Source organism: Lissotriton helveticus, chromosome 1_1 (assembly GCF_964261635.1).
Source record: "Lissotriton helveticus chromosome 1_1, aLisHel1.1, whole genome shotgun sequence".
Classification (NCBI taxonomy): Eukaryota; Metazoa; Chordata; class Amphibia; order Caudata; family Salamandridae; genus Lissotriton; species Lissotriton helveticus.
Genome location: NC_136057.1, coordinates 536,943,468 through 536,967,712, shown reverse-complemented (window position 1 = coordinate 536,967,712; position 24,245 = coordinate 536,943,468). Strand labels below are relative to the sequence as shown.

Sequence of the window (24,245 nt, the reverse complement as noted above, 5' to 3'; positions counted from 1 at the left end):
GTTGTGTTTGCGTGCGATGGCCGCGAGGGGGCTCATGTAGACGTTGAAGAGGGTGGGGCTCAGCGAGGATCCTTGGGGGACGCCGCAGATGACTTCGGTGGCCTCTGACTTGTACGGTGGTAGGCGGACTCTCTGTGTTCTTCCGTCGAGGAAGGAGGTGATCCATTCCAGTGCCTTCTCCTGGATTCCGATGTTGCCGAGGCGCTGTACTAGGGTGCGGTGGCAGACAGTGTCGAACGCCGCGGAGAGGTCAAGGAGGATGAGGGCCGCTGTTTCTCCGTTGTCCATCAGGGTTCGGATGTCATCGGTGGCAGCGATGAGGGCGGTCTCGGTGCTCGATGACCAAAGACCTCCTCATCTCACGCACACCGACCCGCCGCCAACTGCCGTCCCCACGCCGCGGGACACACCCCCTCCCGGGCCCAGCACCACCCATGTCCCCACTCGCCGTTGATCCGTCTTGGAGAGTCGCGAGCGCACCGCCACCTCCTGGGCCTGTATCTCACGTCCTTCCAGAGGATCCCCCGCCCCCCTTTTGGACCCACCAATTCCGACACCCGAAACGCTCCAAAGAACAGCCAGGACATTAAGTTGGAAAACAAAACCGTCTCACCGCCATCCCTGCACACCGAGGGCAACGCACCAAGCAGCCCCCAAGTAATGCCACCGTAATCGGCTGATGCTGATGCACCCTCGCACCCCTCTCCCTCGCCCACTCCTCTAGCAATCAAGCCCCCAAATCCCCCGCTGATGGATGGTACCCCCACCACAGCTTCCCCATGAACGCCACAGCTGACAACTTGCCCGCAATCGTCACCCGCGACAAACATTTCTCCATCAACGGCAACATGAACCGCACCACCTGCTCCTCGCGCTGCCACCGATTCTCCCCCCCCCCCCCCCCGCCTCACCGCACCAAACCGTCGAAATTCCTCCCAGGCCTGCACGTACGCCTTCCAAGTAGATGTGGCTACCGACGCCCTTACCAGCTGAACAACCCGGCATCTCCCACCGACCAGAGCTCCATCGGGACCGGCGTCTTGTCCTTCTCCGCCTCCGTGGCTAGCCCATGGAACCTCTGCCACTGTGAACGAGACAAAGCATCCGCAATGTCATTGTCCACCCCCGGGACGTGGCGAGCATGAAACAAAATGTCATTCTCCAGGCAGCGCAGCACAAACACTCTCATCAACTTCAAAACCTGCAGGTCCCGAACCGACTGCCTGTTCACCACATGCACGACGGACATGTTGTCCACCCGGAACAAGATCCTCTTGTGCGCTAGCTCAGCCGCCCACACCGTGACCGCCACCACCAACGGGAACAATTCCAAGAAGGCGATGCTACGACCCCCCGCCTGCCACTGCAGCGGCCACTGCTCCGCGCACCATCTCCCGGCCCAATAGAGACCGAAACCTCCGACACCCGCCGCATCCGAATACAGCGTGACGTCCGACTCCCAGTCTTCCGGTAGGCGTGCTTCCATGGCCGCTGAGTCGAGCTCTATACCAAGAAAGGACAACACCGTACTGGGACCGTGCGTCTTCTCTGGCGCCAGTGGAACCCCAAAATCCCCCATCATCTCCGTCAAACTGTCCAGCTGCTGCTGGCAGTCTGTCGACCCGAGCCGCCCCACTAGGAAGAAGTCATCCAGGTAATGCGTCACTGTCTCAGAGCCTGTGCGCCTGGAAAAAGTCCACTGCAGAAAGGAACTGAAACGCTCAAACAACGCGCATGAGATAGAGCACCCCATAGGCAGTGCCTTGTCCACAAAAATGCCACCGTCACACTGAATCCCCACCAACTGGGGATCCTCTGGGTGCACTGGGAGTAAACGGAATGCCGACTTCATGTCACACTTCGCCATCAGAGCGCCCTGCCCCACCACCGACACGAGCCTCCGCGCCACATCCACCGACGAGTAGGACACCGACGCCAGGTCAGCCGAGATGTAATCGTTCACCGACTCCCCTTCCGGCCATGACAGGTGCTGTATCAGCCTGAAGTGGCCCTGCTCCTTTTTGGGCACCACCCCGATCGGGAAATGATCAAACCTTGCAGCGGAGGCTCCTCAAAGGGGCCCACCATCCAGCCCTCCCTGACCTCCTTAAACAGCTTCTCCCGCACAATTCCTTTGAGCATTCACCGACTTCAGATTGTCCGCCCAGCGCGCAATCCGAGGGCCCTCATAGCCCAGCCGAAATCCCTCCCGAAAACCTCGACGCAGCACGGCCACATCATTCGCCCGCGGATACGCTGCCAGCCAGGGCTCCACCCGCTCCAGTCTAAGCGGCGTATGAGCCTTTTCCCAGGGCCCCGGCCCACCCCCGGCCTCCACCCTGCCCCCCCCGCTCTGTGTCCCCCGTTCAGTGCTCCTCCCAGGGCAGGCTGCTGCCCCGGCTGGCCCCTGACCCCCCCAGCAGCGCACCACTGGGTGACGCCGTCTGCATTTTGAGCACTCGTGCCGGAAACGGCACACCGTCCGACCGCAAGACCCCTTATTGAAATCCCAGCAAGCTCCGACCGGGCTCTGGCCGGCTGGCTCACTCTGCCCCACCCCCCGCGGGTGAGGTGGGACAAAAAAGGGGGTCGGCACAAGCGGCAAACCGCTGGCCGTATAGATGGTGCGACCAAACTTGGCCCCGCCCATCGTCTGCTGGTACAGATCAGAATCCAGCTCCCCCCATTTCGCATCCGGGTCAGCCGCCATGCGCTCCCGGAACTCCTCATCATAGTGGGACCAGGCGTACCCACCGTACGTCACCTGCGCCCTCCGCACCACGTCCATGTACTTAAACAGCACTATGGACCGGTCCGGGAACTTTACGCAATATACGCTGGCGTATATTAGGAAGGCCGCCGACCAATTGTCAATCATCAGGGGCACTTTCGGGCGCCTCGCCAACTCCTGTTCCTCCTCCTTAGACCCCTCTTTGGAAGTCAACTCCCTGTGCAACAGCTTCAGAATGTCTATGTACTCACCCTTCCAGATCTTCTCCTTCGTGGCCAGCGACAAGTGCTCCCCCAGCGGCTTCGTCACCCCTATGTACGGGAGCTTGCGCACCGGCACCACACAGCTCTCCTACCCCCCCACCTACGGTTTCCCCCGCCTTCACGCCACCCGCCGCGGCCTCTCCACCAGAGCCCGACCCGACGGCACCCGCCGGCGTCCCGCCGTCCGTACCCACCCCCGTGTCCTTGACGTATCGGCCTTTCACCAGCCGCCCCCAATCGTCACCCCCCAGTACCCATCCCCACCGACACCTGCACGTAGCGCCGCTTTCCCGCACCACTCCCCACTCCGTCTCCAACCTTACCTGGCATCAAGGTCGCCTCCTCGCCGGATCCTGCGCCTAACCAGTGGAGCTGAGGGGGCCGTGACTCTGGGCGCATCCTGCCGTGACCGTACCTGCAACACACTGTCAACAGGGTTACTCATTCCCCCCTCCTCCCGTATCTCCCCCTCCTCTTCAGACTCTCCCACGCCCAGTTCCTGGAAATCCCGGCCACCCCCTAGAGGCTCCAGCCGGCTCAACCACGCCTTCTCCCTGCACACCCGCATCAGGTCAACCAAATCCACACTCTCTCCATACCACCCCCGCTGCACTCGCAACAAACGCAGAAGTAGTTGCATCCACAGGCACCCCCTACCCCCGGCGGCCGTCACGACCCTTCGGGGGGCTGGGGGGGACGTATCCCGCCACCGTCCACTGTGATCTCCCGGCATGTCCCACGTTGGAGCGCGACCGCCCGTACAAGGCAGAGCCGGTCCATCCCCTCGGTGGATCGGAGCCGCATGCTGCTCACCCGAGCGCCTCGCCAGCAGTTCCTGCCAAGGAAAGAAGATGGAGTCCAGCGTGCCGGGGTAAAAACGCCCCTCATCCCCCCCCCACGTGCTGCCCCTGCCCCAACCCTGCTGTGCCCCCCGCCCCCACCCTGCTGAGTGTCCTCCTTGCCGTGCCGGGTACCCCGGGCCCCCGCCTGCTCCCCCCGCCCCCACCCCTCCCCCCACTCCACCCACCGTGGGCCCACCAGTCCCCCAACCCCCCCAACTCAGCCCCGCACCCCACTCGCGCGCCCCCCAGACCCCCCTCGCTGCTCCCCTGTCCCCCACCATCACCCTGCTCTGCCCCCCCCCGCAACCGGGCTCCCTCCTGCCCCCTCCTCTCGACCCCTCCCCACGCCCGCTTCGGCGACAGAGACCTGCTCGGGCCCACCATGTTCGCCCCCTCCCCTGATGAAGAAGACCCCCAGTCCAAATCGCTCTGCCGCGGCGCCGCTCGCAGCGCGCCGCGGCATATTACCTGGAGGTCGGGCCGAACCAGGTCCATGCGGCCCACCGCCCCCAGCAGCCGCAACGCCTCCAGGACACGGGGGTCCCCTAAGGGCGCCACTACCACTCCGGGACACCTTCAAGACCGCCGAGGATCGCCGCATCACCAGAGTTCCCCCGCCGCAACCAGGTACCTCCCGAAGAAGCGCCGCACACCGCCACAAGCCTGCCCACAAAAGCCACAGGCCTCTCCAACCAAAAGCTCGTGCCCCCAACTGCCCTAACCGGCTGCTGTATCACTGCACACCAAAATGGTGGACAGCGACACAACATGTCCGATCATATACACCCCCAGCCCAAACAAAGCCCAAAAACAGCCCAACTGGCCTCCCCCAGCCCAACAAGCCCAAAAACCCTTTTCTGGTTCCTTGCCCCCTCCTGCCCCTTACTGCCCCAAAACTACACGGGGGAGGCAGGCCTCCCGCTGGTCGCCCCCCCCTCCCCAATCCCCATTTTTTAAAGAAAATAGACGGTCTTTCAGTGATCACCCTACACACCCAACGAGGGACAATAATAAATATTTAATAAAATGTTCCTACTTCACATCCACACAACATGTACATATGCAACCCGGTGCTATAGATCTAATACAGTTGATTTTAATGTGGCAGCCATTATTTGATGCCCACAGTGTCAGCTTGGTAGCATTAGACAATGTTGTAGAGGAAGAGTACATAGTGACTAATGGCTTGTACTACTCAGAGGTCCTCGAACCAGTGAAACAACACGAGAAGATGCACTCTTTCCAAAATCGCCTGTAGAATGTTAGATGTGAGATAGCTATGTTTAGTATTTAAAAATGTATAAAATATGTATCAGCAATTATTTAATTTGCTTGGCTCTATGTAAAATTCACAACATTCAGAACGCAGCTAAAAGTAACCTGTAATAAACCTAATGAACTATGCTCTGTTTTCACTGGTCAGAGATGCTCCTTTTCCTCTTTCAGCAAATTCTAAACCACATTTTGGATGACATTGAATATTTTATAACCAAACTTCAGAAAGCTGCTGAGGCGTATTCTGATCTTTCAAAGAGGAAAAAATTGAAGAAAAATAAAAAGAAAGGGCCTGGAGGTAAGTGGAGCTTAAATTATACCTTTCGCTTCAAGGATAATGCTTCATGAATATTTTTTAAATCGTGCTGTAATGTTCTTTTCAGTTTGTAAAAGAAAGAGCTGTAATGCTTCAGGTTGGACCACTTTCCCTGTTGCTAGCCTAATTAAGCATTTCAGTCAAAGGTCAAAAGCTAATATTCCGCAGTCTCCTGGATAACCAATTTTCATGTTTTCTCATCAGAGGGTGTTCTGACTCTTCGTGCAAAACCTCCTCCCCAAGAAGAATTTATAGACTGCTTTCAAAAGTTCAAACATGGATTCAATCTTTTGGTAAGCTTAATGTGAAGACTATATTTTAAGTTTCTTTCTGACATGAAAATGTTATTGTAGTGACTTGTTATTTTAACATTACTGGCTTGGGTGCATTTTGAACCCCCTGTACCCAAACTGTGTGTGAATTGGACAAGAATGTAATGGAAATGTGTTGCTCAATGTGCGATCTTTGCTTGATGGAGAATAATCTTGTTTGCTGGATGATGCAGGGAAACAAATGTGTGATTCACATTCACCACTCTGCTGAGAAGCATCCTTCCTATTATTACATCCATAAATCCATATCAAGTCCTATCAAACCACACTTTAAAGTTGTTCTATCATTTATCCATCCTACACCACGAACAGAAAGGAATTTATGATTCTCTTAGTTGTGAGACTTACATAACTGTGGATCACACACATTCTTGTAGCTTTGCAGAGAGGTATGGCGCAGCGGCCAGTGCGGCTGACTCCAGAGCACGGGGCTCACGGTTCGATCTTTGGTGCCGGTGGCAGCTCAGCCCAGCACCATGTGACTCTGGGGAATAGCTCGCTTAATCTTCCCGACGGCCCCCAGTGCCTTGAGACCCATAGGGGTGCTTAGTTATCGCTTTACAAATACCGGGTTGTTTGTGTGACTGCCCCTTTTATACTGACCATTTTGCCATTTCCTTGTATCTTTTTCAGGTCATGGGAATATTTTATTGTTAGGGTACCTTGCTTTTATTCTTTACCCAAATCAAGTGCCAGTAAAAATAAATGTAGTTTACGCGTTTCTTTTGATTGCTAGTTTCCATACTATCCATAAATCAGTCTTCAACATCGTTCCTAATCTTGAGAAATAAGTAAAGAGTTTTACCCCTTCTTTTTGTAGGTCGGGGTTTTGACAAAACAGATATCATATGTACCTATTATTACCATATACCTAAATTGGGCTTTAGGTCCAACCTTTTCAAACATTTGCCTTCTTTGATCGGCCTGTTCCTGTCATTGTCTTGAGACTTTGTCAACCATGTCTTGACTCAGCCAAGAGGAATATTTATCTGTGAGCTATTGCTATTGGCTGCTTGGGTGAATCCATGTGCCTCTCTTCAAGGGCTTGCATTGAACTTCATGAGGTACTGTTTTACACATATTGTGCTCTCTGATTATTCCTGCTGGTCCTGCTTGTCGCTCTGCTTCTAGTCTGTCCCCCCTCCCTGTTCCCTCCTGTTCTTCCTTCCTTACCCTGTGTGCTCACTGTTTACTCCACACCCCACCTTCTCGTATCTCCCTCCCTCTTGCCACCCGTCCCTTTACCTGTGCACTGTTATTTTGCCTTGCCTATCCTTTCTGGTGGCTTCTCATACATCCGTAAAATTGGGAGAGATTCCCTGTTGGTCGAAAAGGGACAGGGACCTAAAGTAAACCCACAAATAGAAAAGACTACCTTTTCTTGGCACTCATTCACTGACTCATACCATCCATTCAATATATCTTATACTGGTCAAATTAGACCAAATATCATGCATACATATTCTCTAGACATCAACCACTGTATCATGTAAACATTTCTAATTTATTACACATTTGTTATATTTAAAATGACAATATATTATGTACAATACTACATTCCAGTCCCTGAGACGTCAATGTCCGTACCAAATATATCCAATGCCAGATGATGAGATACTCATAATACTCAATCACTCGTGCTGGTCCAATGTTGGCCAAAACCGTGTCTGATGACCGTTGAGTTGCCACTTCCTCCACTTGGCCTGCTGCATCTAGAGGGAGACAACACACCCTACCCTCACCTTGTGGCTCTGATTAGGACAAAGATTATGAGGGTGATTAGTTTGCTCAGCACTATCAAGATGACTATTGATATTACTTGCAGGAGACGAGTAGCCCCAATACCTTCCCTGAAATAGGCCTTCTCGCTCAGTATAGTCACTGAATAATCCACTTATTAATTCATGGTAATGTGTTGGGCAGCTGAGGTCCTTCACCTCCAGCTCGCCACCTTGGAGGTAAAAGCTAATCTTCGCTGAAGTTCTTCAGCCAGGGCAATCCTCTTCTAAGCCCCTCTGCCTTTGAGCGAAACGCCATCCCACTACCCCTGGTAACACTGCATTCCTCGCTCAGCACCATTTCCCTGAGCATTTAATAGTGCAGATGTTTCAGAGCTGATCTAATCCCAAAATTTTCTTTCTGACTCCCTCCTCCCCATCTCTCCCTGAAAATGAGTCCAAAGGGATGGAGACGTTTAGGAAGCAAGTTTTCTCTTCCACCAGATTGACTCTCCATTCAGTAATACCAGCTGCCTCCTGGGGTGCTATTCCTGCACCCTTTTGGGACTCGCTGGCTCAAGACCGCACTCAAAATCTCTGACATGTCCTTGTCCAGGCCATCCAAGACCGTTGTGAAGTTCACAATTCATTGTGGCTTGGTCACCACCGATTCCATTGGGTGAGCCATTTGCACCAGTGTTGCCATTCGCCACCATGCGTGGCAGCAGTCAATCAGTTTCTCTGGTGAAATTCAGTCCTCTCTAATGGACATGCTGTTCGATTGACTTGCCTATCTGGACACAATGCTGATTCTGCTTTAAAGCATTTTAAAGAGTGCAGGCTACTGCACACTACCTGGAGGTATCTGTCCGCCTCGCAAACCGCACTAATCTTATCACTCCTTTCATGCATTTGGTTGAGCTACCCCATAACCTCCGACCTCCGCATGGAACCTAACATTTTGCTGTAGAGGTTGTGGTGCCCACCGCCCTACGGGCAAGGTCAGTGGGCTTCCCTGTCTATAGCCCCAGCTGCAAACCCCACCAGCTAAACTTTAGTGTGCCCTAAGAGGTGCACAGCCCCTGGTGAGAGGCCGAAGCTAACCGTTCTTCCGGGTTGACAATCTATAAAATTAGACAGGTGAAACGTATAGATCGTCCTCAGGGGATATGCTTTACCCTTCCTCTCTTCTCTGCTGTATCCTCAACTGTCCCCCAGCGACTGTAAAGACCATCTCTCCATTTTGCAACAAGAAGTGCAAGCCCTTTTGGTCAAAGGGACTGTTGAGAGGGTGCCAGAAGTAAGACTACGTTGTTACTCATGCTATTTTGTCATTTCCAAGAAGGATGAAGTTATTTGGCCTATTCTAGACATACACCCACTCAACTGCTTCCTCCAGTAGGAGAAATTTAAGATGCTCGCCATGGCCAAGGTCTTGTCTGCCCTAGACCCTGGAGACTAGATAATGGTGTTGGATCTGCAGGACCCCTATTTCCATATACTCATCCTGCAGGTCCATTGACGCTTCCTGTAGTTCGTGCTAGGACAGAAGTGATTTCAAACATTTGACAGCTTGCTTTTCAAGGCAAGCTCGCCCCAGGCAGTCGTCCGTAACCACCAGACTATATCAAACTGTCTGTCATCTTTGGGATCATTATCAGCATGCCAAAGTCACGCCTGATTCATTCTCAAATGCTCCTTTTTATCAGAGCCATTTTGGACAAGGTTAGGCTTTGTGCCTTTCCCCCAGGAAAATGCGTCCAGGATATTCAGGCTATGATCCCGATCTTTTAGCCTTGGTCCTGGACTTCAGTGAGGTCAACCTAGAGCCTGCTGTGATTGATGGCCACTTGCAACCTGCTGGTCGAGAATGTCATGTGCCATAGGCAGGCTCTACAGTGGGATCTGATGTCTCAATGGGCCCAACACCAAGGAAACCTCTCGGATCATGTTAAGATTTTGGAGGAAACTGCCAATGATCTGCAGTAGTGGTTACTGGGCCACCATGTTATCAGAAGCAGACTCTTCTCCCTTCCCCACTTAGAACTGACACTGATGACCTATGCATCGCTTCGGGGTTGGGGCGGCTATCTGTGAGAGGTGGAGATCAGAGGCCTCTGGTCTTCAGCAGAGTCCTAACATATCATCAATCTGGAGCTTAGGGCCTGTGGCTTGGCATTGAAATCTTTCCTTCCATCCATCGAGAGGTTGATACAGGTGCAACCAAGCAACATCACCACCATGTAGTACTACAAGAAACCGGGTGGGTAGGGGGTCACAGACCTGTGCCATGAGGCCATATACCTCTGAAAATGGCTTGACCTCCAAGACATTTTTCTGTGGTGAACCACATAGCAGGATCTAAAAATGCCAGGACAGATGAACTCAGCCATTGATGTCAAGTGGATCACAAGTATTTTTAAAGGAAAACAGGTCCCTTAGTGTGAGATGCCATAAACCATATTACATATAAATGTGAAGAAATCTACGTCAAATGTCCAAATGGAATTTTAAATGCATATATTAGAAAGTATTATGCATTAATTTAGTGGGAAACACAAACAAAAAGAAAAGTAACAAACTTAAAGGCTCAGACATTTTTCATATGACTATAATGAAAAAATGATAATCATGCCACGTATGTTATACAGTACCAATGCTCATATATCTATATACATACGAAGTCATAGTACTATTGACGATGTTTCGATCCCTCCATAAAATGTGGGGACCATCATCAGGACATAAGGGATCATACCCAGGGCCGGAGTAGGAACAGAAATGGGCCCTCGCAACAGCTCAGCCAGCCCCCCTGGGGTGAGGGGGGGCGTGAAGCCAGGAAGTTTGCGAGGGTCTGTTTTGGCCGATTTTCTTACGGCGGGGGCTGATATTGCCAACCCCCGTAACAAAAACGCCCCCTCCCCCACCCCAGGGGCCCAAAACCGGCCCCCACCCTAGCGGCCCACCGGGGAAACGCCCATTGCCCGCTATGGGCAGTCCGGCCCTAATCATACCTGAGATGAAAATAAAAGAAAGCAACCTGGCGTGTGTGGTTGAATTCCAAACTAAAACGGGAGCCCTAGCTCCTCAGTAGCGGCATAATACAATCGGAATGAAACTGCACGATGATAACCAGTTGTATCAGGAGCCGGAGGGTGGAGGCTCACATGTGGCACGACAGCGCAAGGTAAATAAATTACCAAACGAGTAGTGTGGTGTTCAAGGGCCGTATACACTGGAATCAGGCAATAGTGCAATAGGCGAAGAAGTCTCAAGTAGTGAAATTAATGCGCCTGACTATGCTGTACAGAATAACGCAAGCAAGAGAGGAAGGGTAAAGGAACACTGACCATGGGACCATATTGGAATGATATCATGTGTATCACGAGTAGCAATTGCATCCAGAGGTGGCACAAGGTCTCTTCCGCATATGGTAGAGAACCTTGGCTCGATCTCTGTGCAAACGTGCAGTGTTAGCACTTATGCGCGTTGGGGTTTCCAAAGCATCTCTCGCTTGGAAATACATTCTTCTTTGAGTGAAACTCAGGACTCCTGTATGCATTTCTGCCAATATCATTCCTGCCATGAGTTCTAAAGAAAATCAGTACCCACTGGTGCCCTAGTCATCCTAGTGGCTCCACATTGAGCACGGAGGATATGGTATTATCTGTCCTCCGAACAGGCTTTCTCTTTGGGAGGGTCTGCTGTTGCAGCAACAGGGCTGGGTTCTGCACTCGGGCCTTCGCAATCTCCACTTTTGTGCTTGGCGGTTGAGCAGAGACAGGTAAACACCTTCGACATTACTCCAGAGGTGTTGTGTGTCATCTTGGCAGTCAGGCCTCCTTCAATGAAAACGCTGTACTCCTGTCATTGGGACAGATTTGTAGCGTGGTTTGGCAATCACCAGCTAGAACTCTTCCAGGCAAAGTTATCTGACATTTTACTTGTTTTGACCCTCGACCGGCACAGCTTTACTCTGGGCACTGTTAAAGGGCATCCTTCGGCACATCTTATCTGCAGTTGCCACATCAGCCTTCGTTGTCTAAATGTCCAGTTGTTATGCATTTTTTTTTTTAAAGATTCACAACAGTAGTTTCCTCCCTCCCCCTTTGGCATGCCACAGTAGGACCTTAATTTGGTCTTTTTCATTTTTTGATGTGTACTCCCTTGGAGCTGCTTCACAGCTGCCCCTTGTGGCTACTCACCCTCAAGACCGTGTTCTCGTCGCCATTACAACGGTGTTACAGGTGATTGAGCTTCAATTCACTCTGTCAACTTGCTGTACACCTCCGTTTTCCCCATACAAACATCTTTCTTACTAAAGGTTGTGATGCTGTTCCACAGCCCTCAAACCATCACCCTGCTGGCATTCTATGCTCCACCTCACTCCTCAAAGGAGGAGAGACTCCCTTTCTTGGACCGCAAGAGCTCTGAGCTTTACAAAGATAATACCAAAGAACACTCGGTGGACAATCATCTCTTTCTGGGGTTCTCAGGAGCACAAGAGTTCTCAGGAGCACAAGAGAACTATCTGTAGCTGGGTCATGCTCTGCATAACGTTCTGCTACATAGTATTCCCCAGAAGGACTGCATGCTCATTCTACTAGGACAAAAACTGCTACCACTGCGTTAGCATGCGTAGTCCCTCTCCTAGACATTTGCCAGGCCGCTGCCTTGGTGTCCCTCCGTATATTCACAAACCTCTTTTATATGGGCAGTCCATTTGCCCTGTAGAGTATTTTGCCCTCTTGGTTCTACAGACTTTCTTGTTTGAGTCTATTCTCAGACACTCCTCTAATTTAGGTACTGCTCTTGTATCTAGTCAACACTTGAGGAATCTGTGAAAAGTAGTCTCTTTCAGAGGAACAAGTTACTTACCTTCAGTATCTCTTTGTGGCAGAGATTCTATCTAGCTGCAGATTCCTCACTGACCCTCCCATCCTCTCCATCCTGTGAATGGACTAAAACCTTTAATAAGATCCCAAGTCTAGGAATTTACATACTGGTCACATCAATTTACTTTTGAAGCACTACATCTGGAGATGCAGACCCTCTTGAAAGCTGCTGATGTCAGCAGGTGGGAGTGTCCATATAGGCTCTCATGTCATTTCAAGAGTGCAACAGAATCCATCTATGCTTAGCTGCAGGGTGCCACTTACTGGCACGCAGAGATATTACTGAAAAGTTTCCAGATGAAGCCTGATGACTGGGAAATAGTCAAAGGGTGAGGAATCTGTGGCTAGATAGTCTCTACCAGAAAGCTCATTACCAAAGTTAAGTAGCTTGTTCAGTCATTGTATAATCTATAACAATTCCACACTCCACTAATTGTAATATGAGCATATTGCATTCTGTAGTTGATCACTTGATCGAGCCTCTAAGTCTTTGTTTGTACAGATGAGCAGCAGAACAAATCTAGGAAGAATTGTTTTTCCTTTCCCTTTTTTCTTTTCCATGATGTTTACGTTGCACCTACTTGCACCTAATTTGTTTAATATTTGAATATGGTGCTGGTGGCTTGGACTCCAGAATTTAGGGGTAGGTATCACAATTAAATCATTAGGAGCTCAGGCCTGAAGACTGATTCAATTGTGTGCATATTCATAGTATAAAAATTAAATTCGTCCTAATAGATTTTAGAACACACTTGAACATTTCTGAGTTTAGGAATGCATGTACCTTGAAGTTAAGTTTAAGTTTTAATATTCACTGCAAACAGCAGTGTCTCTTGTGCTCTAAAAGGGCAGCATCAGGCAGGGGAAGGGGAAATGTTAGGATGAATTTCAACACATCCAGCCGAAATACCATTTAAGTTAGTAATTGCAAACATGGATGACTGCAGGAGAAAATCTTCTGCTTTGTGTACAGTTGGGCTGACCAACTAACGCCCAATACATTGAAAACATTACTTCAGTGCCTCTTTCAAGCAGTACTTTAATAGAAATATCAACTCCAAGCCATTCGCATACATGTTGATTTTATATAAAAGTAAATATACCTCAGTATATGGCTATGGGGTTACTGTAGAGTGGGCATCCTCCAATGGGCTGGAAACTGTTTTATGCATAGATAATGGTCAGTCCCTGGGGATCTCCACCTTCATAGGCCAGAAGGAACTAGGGTTGCCATATCTGGAGGACTTGATTGGGGTCGCTCCTCTGTTATTGTGGATTCAAATTTGCAGAACCCCTGGGGTCGAAATCGTGAAAACCGGTATCCCTGACTGCCTGTCACTGGCTACGATATACCAGATACCCTCGCTCTCTAATTTGTGAGAATTTTTTTAGGCCTTAAAAAATATAATAAGCCTCTTACAATCAGACCAGAACTTAAAGCACGGGTTGTGCAATGTTTGGATTATTGTATGAACTTACACTTGGAGAAGGCACGGGCTAAGGAATCGATAGTCAAATACTCACTAGTGTCAACAACTAGAAGTATAGAGCCTTATTTAGGAGGGAAATGGCACCATTACCTTCATGCAGTTGTGACAATGTCACCTTTTTCCTGTTTTGCACTTTTGTATTCAGCCCTGAGCTTTTCTTTTCTGGTGCGAAAGACACATTTGAGACATCACATGGATGGGCTCGTATTCCTGCAGTCTTTAGGATCACCAGAAATCTATTACGCGATTCTAAATTTTATAAAAACGGCTTTTAACATTAGGAAAATATATGAATCCCAATAATTAGCTACATTTATGTATTTTACATTACTCTAGAGCGTTTTAATTTTCAATGAATGTGTTCATGTCTTTGCCGAAATGTTCCCCATGTTGGTTTATGATTTTTTATGATAAGGAATTCATTTATGATTTTTAATATTCTGTGACATACATGTCATATAAATTGAACCTGAGCACTTTGCTTCCCATTGCCTTGAGTGCACACCATTGCTGAAATGTTTTCTTTTTTATTGTTAATGCCGCGCTTTTATGGCTCCAAATGAATACATTTTTGATGAGGGTAATTCAATGGTGGAAAGCAAATATTCAAGCTGTGTCCATTTGCTTTGGTGGTGGTAGAAACAATACGGCTGGTATGCAATTTGTACCTGCATGTGGATTGCCAAGGTTGTAGCAGGATGAGTTTGATTTTTATTCTTCTTTGTGTTCATTCAGCTTTTAATATCAATAATGTGTGGGAAAAACATTACCAGTACTTAGGTTTAGTAGGATTCAATGATCCACAGTAATGGCTTTAGAGGCAAATATGGGAGATGGAGCTACAAACTGTGACAGAAGGGTGCATAGAAAGAAAGGGGCTTGCTCCAAGTCTCTCAATCAAAGGATGCAATTATACTGCACCCACTATTCTAAGTGCAGCAGGTAGCGGTAATAATCAGGTGCAGTAGTACTGCATCTGTAGATGTTTTCCCCTTGAAATGTTTTTTGATTATTGAATTTTCATACGGTTCAACTCGTTTAGAGACGTTTAACCTGACACATTTCACAAAGTGTTTCCTGGTGATAAGTGAATTAGGAAAATCATCAGATGTATAAATTTGACCACGCAAGTTGTATTCCTGTTCTGACAGAAACTTCCATTTGCATCAATATCGGCTCACACTTGGTCTGTAATGATACAAGCAGTCAATGTAATCAGTGAATATATCATTTTAAATTTCTGGTTTTAATTTAGCAATAACCGTACTTTTTTGTAGGAAGTGAAAAGCTGTCTACCCTAAAAGAATAAATCATCCTCATAAAATGCTTGCTAAGCAATAATTTGTGAAAATGGATGATTTGTTACATTTAAGCCCATTTGAATGAGGTGCATTTGATTTAAAATATTTTGGCGCTCAACAAGACCTTTTCTAAAACAGAATTGTATGAAATGTTTCATTCTTGTTTTTCTGTTACAGGCCAAATTAAAGACTCACATACAAAACCCAAGTGCATCAGAATTGATTCATTTTCTGTTTACACCGTTGGAAATGGTAAGACAATGGCGTTTTTGTTTTTTCCTTTATTAGGATCAAATATTTTATAACGTGTGTTATGGTGTTGCATTAACTCAGTTTTGGTCATTTTGTATGCATGTCACATGCACCTCACAAAATATGCACTTCAATGAGATGTCCCCTACACTATCTGCCCAGTGGGAGCACAACTCCTGTGGTTCATCCTGGCTTCAAGAAAAATGGTGGTGACCAAACAGCCCATTCGTGATTGTGAAATTGTGTTTTCTTATGTTGGTTGTAATGGTAAGACCTAAATACCTCAGTTAATCAAGCTTATTTCCAGAATAATGCTCTTTGAATAAAAAAGAAAGACAAATATTTATGGATTGGTTTTGTGCCACACCAATATTTTCTTGAGGGCACACCACAGGTATACAATCATGTTATATGCAATCTGTTGTAATTCCAACACCCTCCTGGGTTTCTCAAATGATATATTGATCCATGGTTTCTAAACATCTGCTGGCGTGAATTGCATCATTTGCACATGCTTTCCATTAAACTGACATTTTTAAATTGGAAATAGCTTTCTGTGAACAGAAAGAATAAATGTTATACACAACGAAGGTAAAGAATCTGAATGTTGGGAAACTTGCAGCCCAATCTCGCTGTAGAACTCAGACTATTAAAACTTAACTAAAATATGGAAAATGTCACCATTCAGTTAACAAATTGGCTGATAAAGATCAATATGGTTTTATCTAAAATTGGTACAGCCATAAAAACATTCTATCTAATTGACTTTGTAACCCCATCCTTTGCCAGAGTTATTGCTCATCTTGAATGTGTTGCCATCTGTTAATAGTATCAATGGAGATGCGAGCTGAAACATTAGCATTCATACTACCTCCAATGCTCTTCAAACCCTTAACTAAGGCTCGTCATCAGTCACTGACACTAATAGGATCATACCTGGTAAAATCCACATTGCAATTATTACTCATCAATACTGTTCTTATCTCACCTCTCTTGCCTGTCCTGGCAATTGGAGTCAGACAAAGTGATCTAATTACAGGAATCTCAATTAATGAGAAAATCTCCAAATATTAGACCTGAAACTTTATGGAACACTTTGTTTGGGGACTAAACCTCAAACCCAGAATTTAATTTCCAAACCTGAAAATTAAAATGGAATTTGGCCTCTTTAACTTCCTTGATGTTAAGAGATTTCACATCAGTGTTCTTACTTAACAAACCAAAGTTTGTTATATATCACTCAAGTCACCATTCCCCAAATGGATGTACATGGAAAAATTCTCTCTCAAAGTTGTAGCTTAACAGAATAAGTTCAGCCACATTCTTTACTAGACACATTTAGAACTGCCAGTAAATCCTTTAAAATTGTATCTAACTGATTAATGTAATTCAAGCAAGAAACTCTGTATGTGGCCAACATGTTCAAGTTCACTTGGAAGAAAGAAATTGATTCACAAAACTGAGTTAACCACATATTCAAAACTATTCTCAGATTGCTTTCAAACAACTGATCAAATCCTACAACTTTCTATATAATGAACTTCGATACTGCTTCCCTCGAAAAGCTGTTCTCCAATAGTTTGTTAGATTTAAGTATCCACAGTACGGCTTTACATGTTTTCTACAAGGCACAGCCTTTCTTTGAATCAATGACTCTCTATATATAATAAAGTCTCATGCTCCTATCAACTTTCTCAACATATGTTAAATTGTATAACTTTTCTTTTACGTACCTGAAAAATAATACCTTAAAGTGAAATGACAAGCAGACTTGACTTCATGTATTCTAACAAAATACCTTGTCCTGCCCTTCAGCTTCTTTATAGTCTGCATTCATTTAAACTTAAGAATTTAAGCAAATAAATTATACTCAAAGCTCATAGCCTCAACCTCAAAAGTAATGCATCCTGTTGTATATATAATCAGTTCCATAGTGGTTATGGTCATAAGTTTATCCTGTTTCAGCAGCCAGAGATTAATTAATGTCTGAAACTAAACAATTAATAGACATTTTACCAACTGCCTCTGTTATTCTAATAATATCTCATTTTGCAGCATTACCCTATGACACAAAGTACTAGATCTCAGTCTGTAAAAGCATTGTCTTACACAACTAGAAAGCCAAACAGAAAGCAAGTATTGCAAGTTATTTGACAGATAGGTCTGCCTTGGTCACCCTCAAAAGTACACAGTTAACAGTTGAGTTCCTGCAAAGCCTAAGACACTTACTTAGATATCTGCAGTTGAATTCACCACTTTTGTCATGATCCAAATTCCTGCAACTCCTTCTCTTTTATCACTCTCGTGTTGCTCTCATTGTTGCTTTGAACCCATTATGTACTTTGTGGTTATGATGTATGTATGTTATATGGAACCTGATGTTTTACCTGCCGATTAAATTTTGGCATTCGATGACTGATAAAATATTCTATTTAAAAAAAATGACTCTATTTACTAGATTTATATAGCACAATCCAGACTAAGGATCTGTAGGAGGGCTTTACTGACTAAAAAGCAAGGGAAATGTGATAACTGTTGAGGACTGTTCCCCATGCATTTACAATGCATTTTTCATAGACATTTTTAAGAAGTACTTATGCAAAAAAGGCTGAACAGCATTACACCAAATTTGTCATGAAGCTATAGCTTGGTCCAGAAAGTGTGCTTGTGTGATTTGGTGTAAATCCGTTCAGAAGTTTTGGAGATATTAGGCTCCAGAAATATATCTATATCTGGACATTTGAGTTCAAGAGTCCCCTGAAACTAATTAAAAAAAAAAAAATAGGGCATTCTGATTGGTTCAGGGAGTTTTTGTTTCCTTAGTCCATCTCACTCCCGCATGAGCGAGTAATCTGATTGGCTACCAGCATCATTAAGAAAAATGTTGCCGGCAGCCATTCCAGTACTCTGAGATTTAGGCGCTCATCAGCATGGCGGTTGTACTTTGTCCGCCCGCCATACCCCTGGGAAATGGGACCACCCGCAATGCATGCAGCGGTCCCCTACATACAATTAGGATGCGCCTGCCACACTGGCAGGCGCATCCTGCATTTTTAACATTGCGGCGGGCGGTGGTGAAAGCACCGCCCACCGCAATGCCAAAAATGCATGTTGTGCATTTGAATGCACAATGTGACAGGCACCGCATGGTACATGCAAATGCAGGGGGGTACCTGTACCGCCCATGTGCACCCCCACACCCCAAAATACTTGGGGGCCTGCTGCGGGCCCCCAATGTAAAGGACAAATCCCCGCATGTATCCTAATATGGATAGCAGTGTCTACCAGACACCGTCACCATTTCTGCCCAGGCGACTCATCGACCGGGCGGAAAACCGGCGGACGGTCTTTCCGTCCGCCGGGGTCCCCCCGCCATAGTAATATGGCACGGGGAATTGGGTAGCGGACGGTAGTTTATGGCGGGTGGATCACCACCACCATGCGGACGGTGGCGATCCGCCCGCTATAGTAATCAGCCCCTTGGTCCCTGTCCTGCAGGTTGTTAAATAAAATATTTTAAGTGGGCAGACAGGGGCACCCTACCCCTTTAAGGTTTTTGGGGAGGACCCTGATGGATCAAAACCCCTGCCAAATAAAAAATAATGGACACTTTTGCCACAATCCTGCTTGACTCCTGCAGGATCATGCTAAACAAACAAAAACAAAAAAAGCAGCCTACCACTTCCAGGGCCAGCTATTTTTTTTTAAAAAGGGAGAGGGCCTTTAATGTCCCCAGGAACCCCATTCTGTGGGACCGAGTTCTTAATTCCGTCCCTAGTTCTTAATTCATGCATCTGCTTATGACCTTGAATATTGCATTATTCATGACATGTTCTATGACCTCTTTTATGACATCACACTTGACATCTCAAATGACATTTCTCATGAGATCATGGAACAAGTGTTAGTTTATTTTAAACGTTGTGTGGTGGCAGGTAAGTATCTTGTTCTGTACCTAATTTTCAAAAACCTCTTTGCTATTAATAGGTGCAAGTGTTTACAGTATGTGTGTGCTCCTAATGGATTGTAGGTGTATAGTGAGTGTAGAGTGCACATTATGAATGTTTGTGTACAGGACCAACTGGATGTGTAATCTGTGTTTTTCAATGAATGTGTGTGTGTATATCTAATATATATTACCTACTGGCGGTCGCCAGTAGGTATATATAGTTAGGATTTTTTCTCTATGGGATTTTTGAAAATTCTATGTCGAATAACTTTGGCGTTTGAGGACGGAATTGGCTGAAATTTTCAGGAAATGGCACATTTTGTTTCTGAGCAGCCCCTGAAAATTTGGGGGGGTTTCGTCAAGGGGGGGGCGAGAAAAAAGGGGGGTCCCAAAACGCGTTTTTCCCATTCAATTTTCCATAGGGCGGTTGGCCTCACTTTTAGCTCGAACGGCTGAATGGATTTCCACGAAACTTGGCAAAATTGTAGGGACTGGTAGCCCGATGTGCCTTTGCTAGGTCTCAATATATGTGTTCCAGTGGATTTTGAGAAATTAACGTTAAAAAAAATATATATATCTGTAAGCGCGCTCCGGGCAGCGCCCCGGTTCGCGTACCTGACGCGAAACGGAACTTCGCGAAGCTGATTGGCTCTCTGGTGTCTGTCAACATTCTAAACAGTCCGGAGCGGCCGCCATCTTGTCTCTCGGTAGGATCGAGAGACAAGATGCAGTGAAAAACGAAGGGGGAAATGAAGGAAAGGGGGCAAGGTAGACCCCTCCTGACCCCCTAGGATTGATGAGGGGGATATTAAAGTGCCCCGCGGGGCAAAAAAAAATTTTTGCGATTTTTCGCCATAGAGGCGCTTCCCGGTACGCGAACCGGGCAGCTAACTGGCAGCGTAACGGGAGTCCGCCATCTTGTGTTTTTGGAGCGTCCGGTTCGCGTACCAGGTAGCGTCCCGGTAAGCGTAACAAGAGAAACAGTAAAAAAAAAGTTAATGGAATAGATTATCAAGAAAACTTTGAAAAACTGTAGGGACTGTTTGTTTGATGTGCCTTTGCAAGGCCTCAAGATATGTGCACGTGTGGATTTGGTCTAATTAAGGTTAAAAAAAATATATATATCTGTAAGCGTGCTCCGGCGCGCTTACGTTACGGGTTTTGTTTGCGCTGCAGAGCCGATACGTCACGGTTATGCGACGCGTCATGAGGCGTCTCACGTGGCTACGTGATACGTCACGTAATAAAGAATATATTTTACAGATATAGATATTAGCTTTTAAAAAACCATTGAAATTCACTGAAAAAAACATAGGTTATAGACCATATATAGTTAGGAATTAGCATTTACAAAACCTTGAAAATTCACTGAAAAAAACCATAGGTTATAGACCATATATAGTTAAGAATTAGCATTTACAAAACCTTATTTTACTCACACAAAACCATTGAAATTCCATATATAGTTAGTTGCACTAACTATATATCGCGCACCCGCAATCCACTGCTGATGATGTCACATATTACATCATTCATGACATGGTCAGTGACATCACTGATGACATCACTGATGACATCTCAAATGACATCACTGATGGCATCACTGATGACATCTCAAATGACATCACTGATAACAACATCCAGTGACTGTATGTTTCTGTAATTTATATCTTTTGTTCTGTAAACTGCTGCATGTGTTGATCAGTAGCTATATGAGTAACTATATGGGTTATTGATTGGTTGCCCATGTATTTGTATGGGAGACTGAGTGTGTGTGTGTGGGTGTCTGGGAGGTGTATGACTCTGTGCATAGATGTGTGAGCAGTTGATTCACTAGATGTATGGGTTCAAAAGTGCATGTGGAAACAGCTGTATGGGCGGTTGACTGTGTGCATGAGTGTATTGGTGAGTGAATGGATATCTCAGTGCTACATGTCAAAGGAAGTACATATGTAAAACACAGTACATGTGAGAGTTGACATATATAAATAACTGTGCATAAGAGCCAGTGAATGTGTGAGTGGCTGTATGGATCATTGTGAACTTGTATCCGGGATTGTATAAGAGAGTAAATATGTGTTAGTATGTGTTTGAATAAGTAAGGTGTGTATAACTGTATAGTTAAGAAAATGGAGGTGTGATTGATTCTTTGCATGACTGACTAGGTGTGTGTGTAACTTCATGGATGAGTGACAGTCTGTGAGTGTCTGTTTACACTGAGTGTATCTAAGGTTATATTAGAGTCTGAAGAAGTTAATCGTATTATCACATGAATGATGTCATCAGTGATGTCATCAGTGATGTCATTTGAGATGTCAACAGTGATGTCATCAGTGATGTCATTTGAGATGTCATCAGTGATGTCATCAGTGATGTCACTGACCATGTCATGAATGATGTAATATGTGACATCATCAGCAGTGGATTGCGGGTGCGCGATAAATAGTTAGTGCAACTAACTATATATGGAATTTCAATGGTTTTGTGTGAGTAAAATAAGGCTTTGTAAATGCTAATTCCTAACTATATATGGTCTATAACCTATGGTTTTTTCAGTGAATATATATAATATATATATATATATATATATATATATATATATATATATATATATATATATATATGTGTGTGTATATATCCAAAACTAGCAGTCCCAATTTCAGAAAGAGCCCGAGGAGATCAAAATGTATGCCAACAAGGCAAAATGATGAGCAAAAATTACATACTTCCCAGCCAGACGCGTTTCAAATCACTCTTCATCAGTGGCTTTGGAGGAGTGCAAGGGGAAAGCGTTTTGCAGCTGCTTCTGCTCTTAAACATCTCCCGCCCCGTTGGGCGTGGTCACAAGGCCTTCTGGGAGACGTAGTCCACACCATTCTAAACCTCAGTGGGTACGTTGTTCCCTTGTCACCATGTCCTAACAATTCCGGTACCCCATCTCCAGTCCCTTGTCCCGCTTTGCTGCTGTCATTCCTGCTGTGGACAAGCACCCTACTGCAGTGGTTCCCAAACTTTTGACTCCTGAGGACCCCCATTGAGTCACCACAGGAAGCCAGGGACCCCCAAGCAATTTGTATGAGTTAAATTTCAAACATTAAAACAGTAATTCTAAAAAAATACACACGTGTGCACACAAAACAAATACTCAAAGAACTAAGGATTTTGGGGCCAGATGTACAACCATTTAATTTAGCGCCTCGCAATTGGCGACACATTGCGAGTGGCAAATTGCGAATCGCTAAATGAAATGTACAACAGTGTGTTTAACACTGTTTGGGATTCCCAGTGGGGTCGCAAATTGCGAGGTTCATTAATATTAATGAGCCTCTCGCAAGTTGCGAGCCCATTGGGAATGCCAGCCCTCCCAGCGATGGTGGCCTGCTGGGCTCTGCAGGCCACCATGTCTCGGACTGCTTTTAAATAAAGCAGTTTAAAAAAAAAATGCTGCCTGTTTACCATGCATTTAAAAAAAACTTTTTCGTTTCATTTTCTAAGGGCAGGCAGAGGTCCCTGGGACCACTGCCTGACCTTAAAAAATAATTTTGTATGCATTTGCAAAGGGGAAGGGGTCCCCTGGGGACCCCTTCCCATTTGCGAATGCATTACCATCAACTTGAAGTAAGTGGTAATTGTGACTGTTTTGCGACCGCAAAACATTTGTACATGGTTTTGCGACTCGCTATTTGGAAGGGAATACCTCTTCCAAATAGCAAGTTACAAAACTTATTTAGAGAGCCGCAAACAAATTGCGACTCGCGAAATAGGCTATGTACATGGCCCAATAGGTTTTTGCATGCGCAAACGGGTGCCGAAACCATTCGCGCATATAAAAACAGATCGTACATCTGGCCCTTAGTATTTTATATTGAAGTAATAGCCCCTCTGTCACATGTATTTCATTTGTTTTGTAGCATCTCTCATACCATTGTAGGATGTCAGAGCACTTTACATCACACACATATAGAGACATTGAATCATACATGTAAATCAGTGTGTATATAAAATGTTTAAAGAGTGCTTGGTCGGGAAAAGCACAAACTCTGGATTCAGAGCATAACACAGTGGCTAGCATGGACTTTAACATTAAAAATATATTTCCACCCAAATATATATATTTTAGCAGCATCAGGATAATGAAGAACTGGGACAAAATATAAGTTACTCACTGGTACCATGCAGTTTGCAAGCAGCTCTTTGATGACAGTTTATAGGTCCCTCTGCTAGATTACGATTGTCACTTATGAAGTGCACAGTAACAAAAGAATCTCTGTGACAAAAGCAGTAACCACGAACCTATGCACATAAAATGCTGCTTTTTAAGATGCATGTTACACGTTCTTTGCAGTAGGCACATTAACCCTCTGTGCTACATTAGTTAAATCAAAGCTGCCACTAAACAAAACTCTCCTCGCTCTCCAGCAGGTACATTAATCACTGGCATTCTCTTGACACTTTTATTGTTGCTGGAAAGCTGCTAATTATACAAAAAATGTTTCTGTGCTTTTAAAACTGTTGCCTGCGGACCCCCTGGGAATGTGTCACGGACCCCTGGGGGTCCGCGGACCACAGTTTGGGAAACACTGCCCTACTGCATAGGTGCGTGCTCATTTTTCTCCGCTGATTGGCCGCATCTTCCGCCGCCGCCGCGGACCCGCTAACAAACAGCTCTCTCCAACGACCCGGGCAGGCCGTTACCAAATCCAAAACTAGCAGTCCCAATTTCAGAAAGAGCCCGAGGAGACCAAAATGTATGCAGCAGATCTTTATTTCGAATGACAGCCTGCCAACAAGGGATCCTTTGATGAGCAAAAATTACACCATAATTCCCAGCCAGACGCGTTTCAAATCACTCTCTTCATCAGTGGTTTTGGAGGAGTGCAA

At 46.1% G+C, this 24,245-nt stretch overlaps 1 protein-coding gene across 7 annotated transcripts in view; it reads left to right on the top strand.

The window, feature by feature from the left end:
• Positions 1 to 24,245, top strand: part of EPS8 (EGFR pathway substrate 8, signaling adaptor) — a 1,030,589-nt gene that overhangs the window by 669,646 nt on the left and 336,698 nt on the right. For all 7 annotated transcript variants that reach the window (XM_078674027.1, XM_078674024.1, XM_078674021.1 and 4 more), the window contains 3 exons: positions 5,283 to 5,409; positions 5,632 to 5,720; positions 15,341 to 15,415. In XM_078674027.1, coding sequence (XP_078530153.1) covers positions 5,283 to 5,409; positions 5,632 to 5,720; positions 15,341 to 15,415 — 291 coding nt within the window. The remainder of the gene's footprint in view (positions 1 to 5,282; positions 5,410 to 5,631; positions 5,721 to 15,340; positions 15,416 to 24,245) is intronic.